The sequence below is a fragment of the Chinchilla lanigera genome, unplaced genomic scaffold (genome assembly GCF_000276665.1).
Source record: "Chinchilla lanigera isolate Chin_1 unplaced genomic scaffold, ChiLan1.0 scaffold00094, whole genome shotgun sequence".
In the NCBI taxonomy this organism is placed as follows: domain Eukaryota; kingdom Metazoa; phylum Chordata; class Mammalia; order Rodentia; family Chinchillidae; genus Chinchilla; species Chinchilla lanigera.
In genome coordinates this window covers 5,702,364-5,713,066 of record NW_004955495.1, presented here as the reverse complement: position 1 = coordinate 5,713,066, position 10,703 = coordinate 5,702,364, and the positions used below count along the sequence as shown (strand labels likewise).

General features: G+C 56.0%; 1 protein-coding gene across 4 annotated transcripts in view; it reads left to right on the top strand.

Annotated features, from left to right (window-relative positions):
• Window positions 1-699: 699 nt before the first annotated feature.
• Window positions 700-10,703, top strand: part of Zfr2 (zinc finger RNA binding protein 2) — a 32,261-nt gene continuing 22,257 nt past the window's right edge. For 2 of the 4 annotated variants that reach the window (XM_013505221.1, XM_013505218.1), the window contains exons 1-2: window positions 700-776; window positions 7,699-7,785. In XM_013505221.1, coding sequence (XP_013360675.1) covers window positions 7,764-7,785 — 22 coding nt within the window. In that variant the 5' untranslated portion in view covers window positions 700-776; window positions 7,699-7,763. The remainder of the gene's footprint in view (window positions 777-7,698; window positions 7,786-10,703) is intronic. The other 2 variants (XM_013505217.1, XM_013505220.1) reach the window with 2 other exon arrangements.

Here is a 10,703-nt window from a genome sequence, read left to right as displayed (position 1 = left end):
GGGAGGCTGAGGCAGGAGAATCATTGCGAGTTCGAGACCAGCCTGAGCTACAAAGTGAGCTCAAGGCCAGCCTGAAGTGCATAGGGAGATAGAAAATTAAAAAGACCAAAAAAAAAAAAAAAAAAAAAAAAGTCTAGGAGGTAGCTCAGTGGAAGAGAACAGCTCGGTTGGGGCCTCAGTGCCTCCTTCCACAGGTACCAACACAAAAGGCAGAATGATTTGATATCTGAGTGGGGCTCCAAGTAAAAGGCGAGTTTGTGGTAAGGGGCAGGGCTTGAGTTGAGATCTTCACATCTGACGGGTTAAAGGAAGTCCGGGCTCCAGAAGGGGCGGAGTTTATGGTAGGGGCGGGGCTTTTACGGAGTCCACCTCTGAACGAAGGCAGGGTTCAGAGCAAGGGGTGGAGTTCGTGACAAGGGGTGGAATTTGAACACAGACCTCCTTTGGTTGAAGGTAAGGCGGGGCTCCAGCAAGGGGCGGAGCGTACAATAGGGCGAGGATTGAGTGGTTGAAGGGAAGGCGAGGCTCCAATGAGAGGTGAGGTATGGGGCAGGGCGAGATTGAACCAGGGGCAGGAGCTGTTGAAAGGAAGGCGGGGCTCGATTAAGGGGCGGGGCTTAGTGTGGGGCGGAGCTTTGATCAGACAGTAGTTGGGAGAGAAGGCGGGGCGGGGCCGAACGGGCCGGTGGGGGCGGGACTGGTGACGTCATCGGCCACCAGCTTGGGGAAGACGCCAAGATGGCGGCGAGCAGGTCTTCCGGCTTCGCGCATTCCAGGTAACGGCCCGTTCCACCTCCCTCCGCGCGGAAACAGGCGCAGGGAAAGCCGCGCGCTGAGGAGTCGGCGGAACCGCGGTGTGGTCGCAACCGGCCGGAATGCGAACCGGGGTGGGGTGGGAGCAGCTTTCTCCGGTTGCCATGGACACCGAGCCGCGCGTGCGTCAGGGGTCGCGAGGACCCGGCTCCAGAGCCTGGATGGGGGTCCGGGGTGGGCGCCGGCGACATCTGAGGGCGCCGCGAGAGGGGAGCTGGCGGTCACAGGAGGGCGGGGACCTGGGCCCGACTGGGGGCACCGAGACCTCGGGGGGCTGGGCGGGGAGTCGGGAGGCGGAGACATCGGGGGCCTGACTGGGGGCGGGCAGAGTTGGGTGCAGGCTGGACTTGGCAGAAAGACCTGAGACCCGGTCGGAGGGTGGGCACCTGGGGAGGAGGCGGGAGCAGGGACCTTGCGATGGCTAGGGGCCTGTTTGGGTGTTCAAGAGCCACACGGGAGGGGACTCAGGCGTTTGAGAGCGGAGGGAGGGAAAGGAGAGGCAGGGCGGGGGCCGCAAGCCACAGAGCACGCACACTGCCTTGTTCCGCACGGCCACAGCCCCCCTCGCAGCCAGGGCTGGCACCCTCGGGGAGAACACTGCCCCTGCCGTTCTTCTGGACCATCTTTGGGCCGGTGTGTAGCTGGCGGCCTGTTGCAAACCCTTAGGACGGCTTCCCAGCTCCTGCCGAGTGCAGGGTGATGGGAACTGTCCCTTTGGCACCTCAAAGACAAGGTCCCCAGAACCTGGGGCCTTTGCACACGTTTCATTGACACTCGGAGTGGACAGTAGATGCTGGAGCCGGGGTTCTGGGCGCAGCCCAGGGCTTGTGCTGTTGCGTGGCTCCTTCTAACAGAAACTGCAAGAGCAGCCAGTGGAAACTGGAAGTGTGGGAGACAGGTGGGCTCCTAAGGGGCACCCTCAGGGGTTCCTTGGATGTTGTGCTTGTGCTCTCAGGAAGAAGGCTCGGCACAAAGCTGCTGTTTCCCTGGACGGAGTGGAGTGCTTCATTCTTCTTCCCTGTTCCCATCCTCCTCAGTGACATTGGGATGGCCAGGGCCAGGTGCAGACTCGGGCTCCGCTGGTTGCTTGGCAACACTCTGCCCCCTGCCCGCCCACTGCTAGCCTTTTCCTTTCTGCCTCCAGTGCCTCTTTCAGTGCCTTGTGGACAAACCATTGAATATTAAGGCATTAAGATTTCCTTCCATTCAGGTGTAGTGGCTCACACCTGTCATTCCAGCTATTCAGGAGGCTGAAGCAGGAGTATCGAAAGTTCAAAGCCAGGCTGGACAATTTAGCAAGGCCGTGTCTGAAAAGTGAAAAGAGCTGAGAGCCAAAAGATGGAACCCAGGGGCTCATGCATGCTAAACCAGTGCTCACCATTGAGCTATAGTCCCAGCTTTCATTATTTTATTTTCAGGCAGGATCTTGCTAGTTGCCCAGGCTTGGCTTGAATTTAGGATCATTCTGCCTCAACCTCTTGAGTAGCTAGGGTGGCAGGCGTGAGCCACCATGCCTGGAAACTTGGGTGTTCTGAGTTGATTTTCTTTGCTTGTAAAATAGATAACCCCAGCCCTGGGTGAACTATTCCTTTCATGGTCATATAAAAATAGGATTGGGATCACAACAGGGCTTTTGTTTGTGTGGTGCTGGGGATGGAACCCAGTACCTTACACATACCAGGCAAACATTCTGCCACTCAACTACATTCCCAGCCTTTTTAATTTTTTCTTCCTGGTACCAGGAATCGAACTCAGGACCTGTGCTTGCCAGCCAGGCAGTTGTACTGCTGAGCTGCATCCTCAGCTCTTTTTTATATTTTGTTTTGAGATAAGGTCCTGTTGTTGTCCAGGCTAGCCTTAAACTTGCGGTCCTCCTGCCCCAGTCTCCAAGAACTGGGATTACTGGCTGCCACCACCACGCCCAACCCCCTGCACAGCTTTTTAATTGTTGGTCAGTAAGAACTGCATGGTCATATACTTTTTTTTTCTTTTCTGTTTTTGGTTTGGTTGTTTTTGTGTTTGGTTGGTCTTTTTGAGACATGGGGTCTTGCTATGTAGTTCAGGCTGGCCTCAAACTCACTACGTAGCCCAGGCTGACCTCGAACTCACAGTGATCCTCTTGCCTCAGCCTCCTGAGTGCTGGGATTACAAGTGTGCGCCGTCACGCCCAGTCGGCTATATACTCTTGAAGGCAGAAGAAAAGTTTGCAACTACCTGTTGAGAATGTCGGTTTTCATTTATTTTATTTTGTGTGGTTATGTGACTCTCAGAATCCTCTATTGAGTGGTGCAGGTATTCCGAATTCAGAGCTAACCTCACATGGAGAATTGAATCAGGCAGCATTAATTAGATGGGAAGGCGGATTTGGGTTGCGAAGCTGACCGTGCTGAGGGAACGGGATTTGGTGCTGGCGGTGCGGACAGCAGAAGCGCGATGTGGCTGTGCCGGGCGCCTGTGTCTGGGGTGCAAGTGTCTCTGCCAAGAGTTGTTCCTACCAGGATGACATACTTGGCCGCTTTGCCTCTGCCTTTTTTTTGTCTTTTGAGCCACTGGAGATTGAACCCAGGCCCTTTGCACTGAGCTCCATCCCCATGTTTTTCTTTTGAAACAGGATCTCTCTTGAGTCACCAAGTTGCCCAGGCTGGGCTGGAATTCACTATGTAGCCCAGGCTGGTCTTGCACTCGAGGGGTCCTCCTGACTCAGCCTCCTGAGAGCTGGGATTACAGGTGTGCGGCACTATACACCTGTAATCTCAAAAGCATTTTCAAATGACCTTGGCAGATGACCTTCCACCATGGGTGTCATTGGGGTTCTTCTTGGGCACTGAAGTGAGGGGACAACAGCCCTCAATCTGGATAAACACCTGGGTCGACCTGGGAGAAGGAGGAAAGTACAGGGGGGGTGTCCCTCTGCTTTAAGCACTTCCTCTTCACATTATTTATGTGGAATTGAGACTTCCAGAAACTCCCCATGCCAGACTGCACATGGCCACAGGCAGCCGGTCCCTCCCGTCATCCCCAGATGGGGTGGGAACTGGGGCAGCAGGGTCTCCTCACTTCTGGGAGCCCCCAGGCCCTTGCTGGTGGAAGCCTCTGGTGCTAACAGAGCAGCCTCAGAGCTTGTGGAACCGGCCGCACCCACAGACAGCTTGGGGTCATTTAAGGGCCCCACAGTACTTCAGCTGCAGGACGTGTCTCTTTGTCCTTCAGCCTTGGTCACCTTCAAGAGGTCTGAGGACCCCGTGTGCCAGTTTCAGTGTCCATCATGGCTCGGGCTGTACAGGCGGGCGAGGGGGCGTGGTCACCTGACCAGGTAATGCCAGCTAACTCAGACTGCAGGCAAGACTTAAACTTGTGATCCTCCTGCCTCGGCCTCCCAAGTAGCTGGGACAACAGGTGTGTGCCACTGGCTTGCTTCCCTTTCCCTTTCTGTGTTCCTTGGGTTTTTTCAGTGGTACTGAGGACTGAACCCACAGCCTTTGCACTGAGCTCCATCCCCAGCCGTTTTGCATTTTTCTTTTGAGACGGGGTCTCACTAAGTCACTCAGTTGCCCAGCGTGGGCTGGAACTTGGTGTCCTCCTGCCTCAGCCTCCCAGAATGCTGGCATTATAGGTGTGTGCACCATGCCTGGCCCTGCTTCCCTTTTCTTAAAGCAAGTGCGAGGTGTCCAGGGTGTCTGCTCCTCTGGAAGCTGACTTCCTCTGCCCGCTGTGGGCTGCTAAGCTTGTCTCAATATGTTATTTTGAGGTTGCTGGATCCCTGCAGCTGGAAGCCTTTGGGCAGATGTGTGGGGACTGAGATGCTGTATGTGGAGGATGTCTTGCTCCTGGCAGGGCTCCCACCTGGTCAGTGTCCCAGCCACATCGCTTCCAGCTGCATTTGACAATCACTGCGTTCCGCTTCCTTTCCTTGCCCCTGTTAGATGAGTGGAGACTTTGCCTCGCCTCATTCTGCAGCAGCGGGTGTCTCTGAACGTCACTTCTGTTGCGTGAGGTCTGCCCCTTGGAGGGTCTGCTCCCCAGGAGCAAAGCAAACCCCAACATCTGAAGGCCCTTGGGTGGAATGTTTTAGAAAGCCAGTGGCTTCTTTTTAATTTTTTGAGACAGAGTCTTGCTAATTTGCCCAGGCTGGGTTTGAACTTGGGATCCTCCTGCCTCAGCCTCCCAGAGTGCTGGGATGACGGCACACACCACTGTGCCTAGCTGCCAGCGGCTTCTTCACTCTGAATGTCATCGGCCACATCTAGGGTTGGTGGGTTCGTGTCTGCTGAGCCTGCTCACGAGAGCCCTGTGCTGGGCATCGGGCTTCTTTTTCCCGTCCACCGGGGCGCCTGTGCTGGGCCTGGCGTTTCCACCCCTGGAGGCAGCAGGCAAGGGCTGGGCTGCTGGCCTCCGCCCTGCTGTTCCCGGCCTCGCAGTGTGGAGCTTGTCCTGTTGGAGGCGCTGTCACTGGGCACCGCCCCTGCTCTCCCTCGCGCCCTCCCAGCAGTCCCATCCTGCGGATGCCCTGGCGCCTGACCCGTGGGGCCACCTCGGAGCTGCCTCTCTGTCCCGCACACTGTGCCCCTTGCACGGGATGGCAGGGAAGCCCAGGAGCCTGGTGACGTTGGCACCATGGCGGAGTGTCCCCCGCAGCTGGCCCCCGGGCTCTGTCCCCAGGGAGTCTGGGGTGGAGGTGACCTCCAGCTGGCCTTGAAGCTGCTGCTGCCTGGTGAGGGAGGCGGCAAAGCCCTGCTGTCACTGCGCAGGGCGCTGGGACCCAGGGCGGTCTCCTCTCCAGCGGGCAGCAGGCCCTGCAGGTCCGCGCCTGTACGGGCACTCACGTAAAGCTCTCAAGGTAAGAGGAAGAAGAATCAGTTGAAAGCATAGCAGGTGCCACGCGGCCCGGGGTGAGGCTCCGTGGGGAGCGCCCGCCCGGCATGCGCCAGGCCGCAGGCTCCACCCCAGCACCCCAGAAAGCAGCGTACACGGGCTTCGGGTATAAAGCTCTTGTGACGGAAGCACCGACGACAGCCGTACCGGTGCGTCCCCCGCGCATCCCTGGAAAGCGACTGAGATGGGATTTGCCGCCAATAAAGCCAGCTTGAAAACCGTCTCCCAGATGAGCGTCTTTTGTGGCCACATCAGCGTGAGAGCGCGCCTGACCACCGGGTCCCTGGCCGTCGGCGCAGCGCCCCTGCGGGCCTCAGCGTTGCATGGGTTTCCGGGGTCTGAACACAGGCACGGGGTTCTCCAGTGGCCACGGAAGACAGGCGACCTGCTTGTTATTTATTTGGACTTTGTTTGTTTGTTGTTTATTTATTTGGATTTTTGAAACAGGTCTCAGTAGCCCAGGCTGGCCTCAGACTGTGGGGATCCTCCTGCCTCAGCCTCCCAAATACCTGAGGTGAAGGCAGAGTGACCCATCATCTTTTTTCCTGATGCTCTCTAAGACATTTTATCCCCTGCCTCTCGCCCTAGACACACAAACGTCTTTAGGAGTCTTCCCTCAAGTTCTGAACTGTCCCTTGGAAGCGAGTGAGTGAGCCCCAGTGGAAAGTACCCTGGGGTGAGACCCAGGACATTCCCCATGAGGCCTTTCCATCCTGTGGACCTTCATATCCCCAGGAGCTCAGTGACCACGTAAACAAATTATATCAAGGAGTCTTGCTACTTTTTTGCCCTCTAAGATCTAATCTAGAAGATGTGAAGGCAGGGCGTGGTGGTGCACACCTGTCATCCCAGCAGTCTGGAGGCTGAGGCAGGAGGATTGCCATGAGTTTGAGACCAGCCCAAGCTACACAGTAAGTTCAAGACCAGCTGCACTACAGAGTGAGACCCTGTCTCAAGGAAAAAAAAAGTGTGCTGTTTGTACAAGATGTGCCCCTTTGTCTCCAAAATAAATATTCAGACCCCAAAGCTACCCATAGCCCACAGCCTCAGGCCCAGTGACAACCAGTACATGGCCCACCTTCCTGCCTAGTGCTTCCTCCCTCCCAGGTCCTCATTGTCAGAGAGCCCAAGCCCATGGCAGGGAAAGGCTGTGGCTCAGGGGTTAAGGTTAGCTTTCCTCACAGTTTCTGTGTTCTGTTTCGTTCTCACATCTGAGAATTATTTGACGGGAGGCTGAGGCAGGAGGATCATTGCGAGTTTGAGGCCAACCGGGGCTACATAAGTGAGTTCAAGGCCAGCTTGAACTGCATAGTGAGACCCTATCTCAAAAAGACAAAAAAACAAAGAGAATCGGTTGACAGTATTTTAAAAATCAGGCCTGGTGGCACATACCCATCATCCTAGTACTTGGGAGGCTGAGGCAGGATGATCACCAGTCAGAGGTCAGCCTGTCAGCCTGGGCTACGTAGTAAGTTCAAGGCAAGCCTGAACTACTTAGCGAGACCCTGTCTCCAAAAAACCAGTAAATAAATAATCAGGACTGGACATGGTGGTGCATGCCTGTCATTGAAGCACTCAGGAGATGAGGCAGGAGGATCACAAGTTCAAGTCCAGTCTGAGCAATTTCGTAAGACCCTATCAATCCTAGCAATTTAGTAAGACCCAAAATAAAAAGGGCTGGGCATGGAGCTCAGTGCAAAGGCCCCAGTTTCAATCCCCACTACCACCAAATAAATAAACATCAAGAAAAATCCGGAGGTTTCAGAGGGAACCCTGATTCCTAGCACCAAGGTCGTGCCAGGCAAGTGCTTGCCCCTGAGCTGAAGCCCAGCCCAGCAGGGGGGCCCTTCCTCAGTGGCTTACAGGTGAGTAAACTGAGGCTAAGAAAGAGTCTGCGCCCAGGGGCCCACAGCTGCCCTGGCCCAGGCCACTGCCCCCAGTTCCTGACCTTGAAACTGTCCCTGCCAGAAACCTCACATCCTCCACTGCTTCCTGTCCCCTTCCTGCTCTCAGGACAGCGCCTGCATCTGCAGGGCTGCGGTGTACGCAGGGGCTGCACCAGGGGACGGGCGCTTTGAATGGACGACCAAGGGGAGAAAGGTAGGTTCAAGCTTAGGGGGTGCTGTGTCCTCCCGGGCCCTGGGTGGGGCGGGGATGTGGGTTCAGCCACCTGGAACCTGCTTGCCTGTGAAGGTTTGATTTTCCCCCCAGACTCGAGGCTACTAGTGTGGTCTCATTCAGAGGCACACACCTGGGCCAGGGATATAGCTCAGCAGCATAAGCACCCGCCTGGCAAGTGCAAGGTCAAGAGTTCAAGTCCTGGTACCAAAAAAAAAAGTTAGCAGAGGCACACAACTGTCATTCCCTTACTCTAGGAAGCTGAGGCAGGAGGATCGCAATTCCAGCTCCTCCCAGGCAACTTGGAGATTCTAACAAGAATCTGTGTCCAAGTGAAAAGTACAAGGGCCAGGGATGTAGCTCAGTGGGAAGGCCCAGGGCTCTGTCCCCAGCACCACACAAATCAACCAGATCTAGTCAAGGTGTGGGCAGGGCCAGTTCTTCCTGCCCCTGCCCCTCCTAGGTGGAGGCCCCTTGCTGCATGGCCCCATCATTCCAGTCTCTGTCCAGGGTTGCCCTCTGACCTCCCAGCCCCCCAGATAACCCGGGGTAACTTCCTGTCTCAGGACCCTTCGCATCTTCGTAGCCACAGAGCTGTCCTGCCATAGTGATATCATGGCTTCCAGGGAGGATGACCTGGACATCTAGGGGTGGCTTTGATTCTGCCATCTATCCTGGGGACAGCTCTGCCCTGTCTGCCTGGGGTCTCCAACCACATGCTGGATGCTGATGGAAACTGCTCCTATCTCACCCCTTCTTTTTAAAAAAATTTTTGAGATAGGATCTCGCTAAGTTGCCCAGGCTGGAGTCCAGCTTGTGATCCCCCCGCCTCAGCCTCCCAGGCTGCTGAGATGACGAGCATCTGCCACCTGCCTGGTTACATGTCCCTGTTTCTCATTCACAGCCAGCTCTGCAGCAGTTGTCTCTGCCCACTCTTACCCCTCGCAGTCTCCCTGTGGGCTCTGCACCCTGGCTTCCACCCTCCCAGCCCGGGGGTGTCCCCAGAGGTCCCCCCTCTCAGCCCTGGGGCGGTCAGCAGTGCGGGGCGGGGCGATGGCTGCCTCCCTCTGGTAAGATCCCTGTCTCTGCAGGCACCTCTCCCATTGCGGGCTGGCCTGTCTGCTAAGGTGGGGGGGCGGTGTGCTGGGGATTGAATCTGGGGCCTTTGCACTGAGCTATGCCCTAGCCCTTGTATTTAGGAAAAAAAAATTATTTTGCCCAGCATGGTGGCACGTTCCTGTCATCCTAGCACTCGTTACCTGCACGCTCCACATCAGTCACCCCCGCCCCTTCCCAGCGCCCCCTCCAACCAGGAATCCATTGCCTGTCTCCATGGGATCACACAGTATGTGAGCTTTTGTGACTTGCTTATAGGTTGAGGCAGGAGAACCACTGAGTTTGAGGCCAGCCTGGGTTACATAGAGTTCAAGACCAGCCTGGACTAGAATGAGACCCGGTGTCAAAACAACCAAAAATTTTTTCTTTTTAAACTTTGGTTGTTCGGTACCGGGAACCGAACTCACGACCTTGCGCTTGCCAGGCAGGCACTTTGCCGCTGAGCTAAATCCCCAGTCCCTCTTTTTAAACTTTGAGACAAGGTCTGTCTAAGTTGCCCACGCTGGACTCATACAGGCAGTCCACCCCCGCGCCACCTCGGGAGTGGCTGGGCTGAGAGGCAGCGCCGTGGCGCCCAGCTTTTGGTTCTCCTTACTGCTGCCATCTTAGAAGGGCCTGGCTCCCCTTGGTGACTCAGCTAGTTACAGAATTTAAACTGCCACCTATGAGCAAGTCGCAAAAGCTCACATGCTGTGTGGCTCCATGGATACAAAAGGTCCGCGGAGACAGGAAGTGGATTCCTGGTTGCTAGGGGCAGGGCGGGGGGTGACTGCTGTGGAGCGTGCAGAGAGTGAAATCTCTGAGCCGTTTAGGAAAAAGGAAAAGCAGAGATGACCCTAGAACGTCACTCAGCAGGACGGGAGCGAGGCTCTGACGCCCGCCGCGGCGTGGACGAACCTTGGGGACGACGCGCTCAGTGAGACGCCAGACACAGAGGACGCACAGCGTGGGCTCCCTGGACAGGAAGCGCCCAGGACAGGCGAAGCCAGAGACAGGAAGCGCACTCGTGGGCGCCGGGCTGGGGGCCGACGGGTGCCGCTCACGGGGACCAGGCCTGCTTTGGGTGGTGGTGCGCTGTGGTGCGCTGAAGTCCACTCACGTGTGCACATTACGGAATAACTCACATGGGCGTGGCGGTGCACGCCTGTAATCCCAGCACTCGGGGGCTGAGACAGGACAACCAAAAGTTCCAGCCCAGCCTGGAAACTTAGTGACTTGGACCCTGTCTCAAAAAATAAAGAGGGCTGCAGATATAGCTCGTGCAGAGGCCCTGGATTCAACCTTCAACACTGGAAAAGAATTATGGATGGTATAGGAATTATATTTTAATCTTTTAAAGCTGCCATCTGTAGGTGGGGTAGGGCTCAGCGGTGAGCCCGTGCTTCGCATGCCAGAGTCCTTTGGTTCTGCACCGAGTACAGCAAAAAATAAACAGAAACGCCATTTCCTCTCCTGCGCCCCACTTCTGTTCATTCTCAGTCTCGCAGCCCCGTGAGGCTCTAGTGAAAGTGGATCACCTGCTGTATTCTCAGCTACTCCAGAGGCTGAGGCAGGAGGATGACAAATTCGAGGTCAGCCTGGGCCTCTTAGTGAGGCCCTCTCAAAATAAAAATCATCCAGAAACCAGGCATAGTGGCACACACCTGTAATCCCAGCACTTGAGAGGCTGAGGCAGGGGAACTGCTGAGAGTTTGAGGCCGTCCTAGGCTAGAAAGTGAGTTCAAGGCCAGCCTGAACTACACAGTGAGACCCTGTCTCAAAAAGACCAAAAAAAAAAAAAAAAA